The following is a 7,421-nucleotide window of genomic DNA, read 5'->3' as shown; positions in this document are numbered from 1 at the left end:
CAAACGAGTCTCCCACCTCAGCCTTCTGAGTAGCTGGGATTACAGGCATGCGCCACCACACCTGGCTAATTTTTTGTATTTTTAGTAGAGACAGGGTTTCATCACGTTGGCCAGGCTGGTCTCGAACTCCTGACCTCAAGGGATCCACCTGTCTCGGCCTCTCAAAGTGCTGGGATTACAGGCGTGAGCCACCACACCCAGGCCGTGAACTTTAAAAAGGAGGGAGAGTCAGTCTAGCAAAGGATCAAACACCCGAGATGTTTGATGAGCAGGAAAAAGATAAAGTGCTGTTTGTGTTCTCAGTAACTACACCCTCTATGCCCTTGCTATCGGTAAACATTAACTAAGCTGACTTCCCAGGAATTTCCCAAGGCACAAGTCAGATCTAGTTGGCCCAGTACCCACAGTGCTATTGATGTCTTCCTGACTGTAATCCTCCTAACAGCCTCCCAATATCCCCAACCAAAGGGCTCATTGTCTTTTCCTCCTCTACCTCCCATTATCACTTTCTCTTTTTCCCCAATTCTGAAGAAGAGCTGTAAAGGAATAATATAATTCACATTTCCCATAACTCCACCTGCTACTGCAGACCTTGGCCAGAGCTTGCTTTCCAGTCAGTAATTAGGGCATCCCTTGATCCATCAGATCCTCCCCTCCCAAAGCTGTTCGTTCTAGCAGTTCTTCTATCCCACCTGTAGTTTGTAGCTTCCCTCCGCCCTCTGTCAAAGAAGATACACACAGGCTGGCCGTTTCCACACCTGCCCTTTATTGGTCTCTTCTAGCAGGGTGGCTCCAGGCCCTTCACCCCTCTCAGACACCACCCATGAGGGTTTAGGAAGGTGCCATCATTCTGTGAAGGCCCAGAGCTTACCCAAGTCTTGGAGCCCAAGTTGAATCACCAACCAGAGGGTTGGGAGAGGAAAAGGAAACAGGCAGAGGGGAAAGGCAAGGCTCTGCAGTGAAGGGGACTGATATCAAGGGAATGCTGAGGTCCAGCAGTGTCTCCTGAGGGCATGCTGCATCCTAAGGCTCCTCAGGACTGGATGGAATAGGAGATCTGTGTGCTGAGCAGCTCACGTCTATATGGCAACTTTAAGGAGGCGCTTGATGTCAGGCTCAATGTTGATGGTTGGGAAGGTGCGGCTGTAGCGTCGGAAGGGCTCTCCTTCCGGCCCTATGAGGAACTTCTCAAAGTTCCAGGCCACATCTGAGCGGCGCACAGGGCTCCAAATGATGAGCTTGGGATCGGTCATGAGGGAAAATGGGTCATCGTAAGGGTAGGGGAGCTTGTCCTTCAGGTAGGCGAAGACAGGATGCTCGTTCTGCCCATTCACCTCACATTTTTGGACAAGGGTGAAGGTGGGCTGGTATCCACCCCCAGGACGGACATACTTGAGACTGTTCAGGATCTCCTCATTCTGACAGTTCTCCTAGGGGAGGAAAAAGACAAAGAGCGTGGACAAGGGACGGAGGAAGAGAAGGATCCACAACATGAAACTCTTTCACCCTCCTACACTCCCTCCCCAGGATCATTCTTTTTCACTGTGAAGGAGAGAGAGAGAGAGACAAAACAGACAAGGTGTCGCTCACTGCAGCCTTGAACTTCTGGGCTCAAGCATTCCTCATGCCTCAGCCTCTTTAGTAGCTGAGACTACAGACACAGGCCACCATGCCCGGCTAATTTTTTTTTTTTATAGAGATGGGGTCTCACTTTGTTGCCCGTGCTTTGGCTGCTCTTCACGATTTAGCACTTCTGAGCTGTTGCTTTTGTCTCCAGTCTACCCTGAGCAGTTCTTAAGGTGTTTGAAGCAGAAGAAAGAGAAAAGAGGCTTAGGTTATACTGCTTAGAACCTCCTCTTCAACTAACCTACCGACGTACCTACCCATAAATCCATACCTACACACACACCCCTTCCCTTTCCTCTGCCCTGGTTTTGCCTCGCCTCCTTTCAATTGCACGTGTGTTGAGTATAGCCTTTGCCTCTGCCTACTCAGCTCCTTGAACTGAGGGTGAAATTGAGACCCAGAGGAATGGGATTTACAGCTTCTTGCTTTCTTCTTGCCTTGTCCTAGAACTGAAGTACAAATGGGAAGAAGCTTTGATGAAGGAAGACCCCCATCCAAGAACATCTAGTTTTCAGGTGCCATAACAGCAGAGCAAGTTCAAGGCAACAATGAATGTGTACTCTAAATGGAACTAATTAGTAACCAACGGGCGTGAACTAAATAAGATACAGGATTTAGGGTTCAGGAATAGGCCAGGGGGAGGGGGAGTTGAGGAAATAAGTGCTTGATGGCTAAAGGTTGTGAGTATGTAATTATCATTCTTTTCATGAGTAGGCTGCTACCCAAAGACTGCAACACCTCCTATCCACTCACTGCTCTCAGCTACGCATGCTTTGGCTCAAAACCTGGTCCCTGCCTTTCCTTCCCCACTGCCATCCCTGTTCTATTCCCTCTCAGCATCACCGTTCATGACAATCCAAAAGGCCCGTGGGAACCCTTCTTTTCCACCTCTGCCTTTCCAGTTTAAGAGACAGATATCTTCCTCTGGGAGAAAGTTCCTGCTTCTGACCTGTGAGAACTAACTAGTTCAGTCAGTTCCAGGCCATCATGACATCATGAGCCCAGAGCTGGTCTCTAGTGGACTTCTCTGTTTTTGTTTCTGTTTGTTTTCCTGAGACGGGGCCTCACTCTGTCACCTAGGCTGGGGTGCAGTGGCACAGTCATAGCTCATTGCAGCCTCGACTTCCCAGGCCCAAGCGATCCTCCCACTTCAGCCTCCCAAGTAGCTGAGACTACAGGCACATGCCACCACGCCTGGCTAATTTTTGCAATTTTTGTAGAGGCAAGGTTTCACCATGTTTCTCAGGCTAATCTTGAACTCCTGAGCTCAAGCAATCTGCCCACCGTAGCCTGCCAAAGCGCTGGGATTATAGGTGTGAGCCACTGCACCCTGGCAGATTTCTATTTCTTAATACAAATGGCTGGCTGGCTCCTGGTAGGTTATAGACTCCCTCCAGCAACTTGCTAGGCTGAAGTGATGGTGTGAGGCTGGAGGTACTTCTGGGGCTGGAAGGACATCTCGAAAGAGGGTTTGCTACTTCTGTCTCTCCTGCTCTAGAAAAGGCCAGACAGAAAACTTAAGGAAGAACAGTGAGAGCAGTGAACAGTTTGGGCTCAGGTTTGTCACAGCCAGTGATGCTTCAGCCTTCCTGCTTTCCTCTCTTCCTCACCTTCATACCACTGTGAATTGAACTAAGGGGATTATAATGAGAGGGTTCACTTGGGTTCATTCTCCCTGCTTGTACGTTAAAATCATAGGTGGAAATCGAAGAATCCCTAAAAAAGAACTCGAGGTGTGTGGGCTGAAGATCTGTAACAACTTGACTCATTAATCAGAAATAGGTGCATGTAATGCCCAGAGGCACGTGCCTTTTGAAAACCTTTCTCTTTCCTGCTTATTCTCTTTCCACTTGGCTAATTTAAACCAACAAAAATCATCCTCAATCTAAATAATCAGTTTGCTTGCATTTGCATAGTACTTTATATTTTTCAAGTTACTTTTATATATCCTGTACCCTAAACATCATAATAATCCTGTGAGCTAAGTGGTATTATCCCCAATTTACAGATGAGGAAACTAAATCGAAAAATGAAGCGCCCTTTCCGAGGGCACAGAGCCATTAAATAGCAAAACCAAGTCCAGCTAGAGCTAAGGTCTCTTGAGTCTGTCTAATTCTTGTTTGATTCCTGGTTTCTATTTTCTCCACTCATTTATTCAACAAATATTTAATGAGTGCTTTCTGTGCCCTAGGCACTGAGGACACAGTGGAGAGAAACACAGACCTGGAACCAGCCCTCATGGAGTAATATAGTAGAAAGACAGTAAACTATAAAAATCACACAGCCTCAGTGTTTAATCTTAAAAAATATATACCTTCTCTTGGTATGTCACATGCATCTAAAGACCTAGCTTAACAAAACATACCCCATTATTCCAGACACTCCAAAACACGGTCATTCAGCCTCTCCTTTTATCCCACCTTTGGTGCATTACACCAACCCAACACCTTTGGTGCATTACAAGGAGGGACCCCTCACCTGATGTCCGAATTGGTTGCAGGGGAAGCCAAGGACCACCAGGCGCCTGGGAAAGCGGCATTGCAGCTCGTTGAGCTGGGTGAAGTCCCGGGTGGTTGTGCCTCAGAGCGAAGCCACATTCTCAATCAGCACAGCCCTGCCCCGGAACGTATTGAAATCTACCTTCTCCCCATCCAGGCTGATTGCACTGAGGTCATAGAAGGACTTGGCAATGAAAGCCATGGTGAAGCGCAGAGTGAGCCCCGCAGAGAGGCCTGAGCCCACTTATGAGCCTATTCGAGGGGTGGGGAGGAAGGAGGAGCCAGGAAGGAGGACAGAAAGGATCTAACAACGGAGCTTTGAGCATCCCCAGGATGACTTAGCAAAAACAGGCCCCCACCTGTAAGTGCTGTTTGAACAAGGAGGTTGCTCCTCCTATTAACAGACTGAACAAAGCCGCCTCCCGCCCCACCCTGCTGCAACCTGGGAAGGGCCAATTTGATATCTATGAGCAGAGGTAAATAATTCACTGCTTACAGGAAACCAGAGCCCTGAAGGTCGAATGGAGAGGAAAAAAAGGGAGGGAGGGATGCAGGATTGACTCCTACTTGCCCCATCAAATTGTTCTCACTTGACACAGACATTTATTGAATGCCTGCTGAGTGTCAATCTCTGAATTGTACAGTGAGAGGGCAGGGTCTGCAGAGATCTGAAAGATGAAGAAGAGAATTGAGCCTCCTGTCCACAGGACTCAGATGACAACTGAAATATACGTATTCCTGTTCACGTTCTTCTCTTTGTTGCTTTCCACCAGGACAAAATCAAAGGGACCCTTAGGAGCAGAGTGTGTCATTTTCTAGGGGAAAAAAATAGTTTTCAGTGCCTCAGCTCTTGCCAGGCTGAAGAGACAAAGTTGTGTTTATCTTGAAAAGTCTTTCAGTGCGTGGTGCCACTTGTCCTGGAGAACACACCAGCCACTGCCCCTGCATTGTACCATCTCCTATATTATATCCCCCACCTCCACCTCATCCCCCAGCCCCCAAGTCATGAGGCTCAGTTGTTGCTGGGAGAATGGTGAAGAGGAGTCACAGAACAGGTGGGCAAACTTAGTGGATGAACTGCGCCTACCTCCCTCTCAGAGAGAGATTTGGTCCCCAAGACTTTTCAGAGCGGGTTTGTGCTGGTCACCTTCCCATAGAAGGAAGTGTGGAGGAAGTTGAAGCTGCTGTGGTTCCAGACGCAGGCAGGCCACCCCTGATACTTTCAACAAGAGCCATGCAGTGCATCGCAGGACGTCTGCTAAGGGCCATCTCAGAGGCCCACCCCTGGAAGCCACAGAAATTGAAAAGACCCTAAGCCACTTCTTCCAAGCACCCGCCAACTCAACAAGTTACTCTTTTAAAAATGCCTTGATTTCTTCATCAGTAAAACTAGTAATGGGGCTCGACCTAGCTTTGGGATTTTAGAGTGAAATTTCAATAACAAAGCAAATGTTTACTAGGGTGTTTTCACAGGGGCACATCCATTGGGAACTGTCTTCTTAGAACAAAGAATAAGCAAGTCTGGGGAGCAGCTGGTCTTGAGAATCTGATTTGTTGAGATAAGATGAAGGAATTATTGCCAGTGAGCGCCAAGCTGCCTTGCAGCTTTTCCATGGCTGTTCAAGTACACAGGGACCATGTGTCTGAGCTGGCTGCTCCCTAAAAACAAGTTTCCATTACCTAAGTGGGCAAAAGGAGTGACAGGAAGTGTAGAGGGAAGTGTGTCCCCTGCTGAAGCTGGGTGGAGTTCCTAGAAGCAACCAATAAGAAAGAGTCCCCACCAAGCCACTGAGGCACAAGGACTTGGCACTGATAGTGGGCAAAACTGTAACTTGCCAGATTTGTGTGCATACCTAGAGCTTCCCCCTAGTACTCTCTGGGCCTCCAGAGACACCTCTTATTCTCTGCTCTTTTGCAAGCCTTCAAGAAGGCCATAGAAGTTCCCGAGATGAGGAGTGCGGGGGTTCCCTCTTCCTTAGGTACATGCCATCCCTTTTCTCCTGGTGTGACCTTGGACCCTTCAGACTCTCCCAGGGTTCTCACCTTTCCTAATGGAATATACTTGGTGAGGCTGTCCTAAAATATCTCTGTCTCCAAATTTACCTCAAACTGCCCTCGCTTTCCAAAAGCTTACAACTTTAAGCATACACTAAGCAGCGTGTAATTCTCATGGCTTTCTGCGGGACAGTGCTTACTCTGGACACAGCACTGGCTTAGGCAGAAAGCCTAGGTTGGTGGTTCTTAATTCTGACTGCAAATGAGAATTGTTTGTAGGGATTTTTCTAGAGATGCCAAAGCTTTGCCTTCCAGTGATTCCAATTCAGTGGTTTCCAACCACAATTCTGCCACTGTTACTTGGGACCCTTAGGCAAATCTTTAAGCTCTTTTTATTGAGACAGGGTCTCTCTGTCACCCAGGCTGGAGTGCAATGGTGCAACTGCAGCCTTGACCTTCTGGGCTCAAGTGATCCACTGGCCTCGGCCTCACAAGCCACCATACTCAGCTAATTTTTTCTAGAGACAGTGTCTCACTATGTTGCCCAGGCTGGTCCCAAACTCTTGGGCTCAAGCAATCCTCCTGCCTCAGCCTCCCAGAGTTGGCATTACAGGCATGAGCCACTGCACCGGGCCAAATCTTTAGGTTCTCTGAGCATCTGTTTCCTTGCCTGTGGGACATGGATAGATAACCACCCTCCCCATCTCACACGGTGATGGTTAGGGTCAGAAGAGTTTATCTATCACTAGTGCCCGGTAAAGTGTAGTGAAGATCTTAAGACTACCGTTGTCCTGCATTGTCCTACTCCTTTCTTCATTCAGTCCTTATCCCCAATATTCTCCATCTCCATCAATTCCATATCCCAAAGTATGGAATACCTGCAGTCCTGAGATCCCAGTCTGCCTCTGCTCCCCCGAGGTATCCAATCACAAATCTGAAAGATTATCCAGTCCCACCTCATGCCTTCAGGAAGACCCATTCCTGACCCACACAAACAGATGAGACTCATCTTGGCTTTAAAACCTGCTCATAGATGTTCAGCATCCTCTCGATAACTGTGTTTCATCTTATTTCTGCAGCGCCAGCCCAATGCAGGGCAATGGGGCTTTGCTTTGGGCCTCCCTGCAGGTGGCGCTAGGGAAGGTAGAGAAGAGGACAATGTTTGCCTCTTCCGTGATCACTCTACTGCTGTTGCCTTTGCTTCTGGAGCCGCTTCTACCAGCACTGCCTCTCTCCCTCCCACATCACTGCCAGGGTCCGAGTGAGACCTACCCCCAAGGACTCATCCAGGCAGCCACACCG

General features: G+C 48.4%; 1 protein-coding gene across 1 annotated transcript; it reads right to left on the bottom strand.

Annotated features, from left to right (window-relative positions):
• On the bottom strand, positions 1 to 4,630 carry GPX2 (glutathione peroxidase 2). Its single transcript, XM_032180010.2, has 2 exons — positions 4,105 to 4,630; positions 1 to 1,430 (listed from the first exon to the last, which is right to left on the bottom strand). Exons 1-2 carry the CDS (start codon positions 4,324 to 4,326, stop codon positions 1,080 to 1,082), a joined length of 573 nt encoding a protein of 190 aa, XP_032035901.1. The 5' UTR covers positions 4,327 to 4,630; the 3' UTR covers positions 1 to 1,079.
• Between the last annotated feature and the right edge of the window lie 2,791 nt (positions 4,631 to 7,421).

Source organism: Hylobates moloch, unplaced genomic scaffold (assembly GCF_009828535.3).
Source record: "Hylobates moloch isolate HMO894 unplaced genomic scaffold, HMol_V3 SCAFFOLD_16, whole genome shotgun sequence".
Lineage (NCBI taxonomy): Eukaryota > Metazoa > Chordata > Mammalia > Primates > Hylobatidae > Hylobates > Hylobates moloch.
This window is presented reverse-complemented; position numbering and strand designations above follow the sequence as displayed.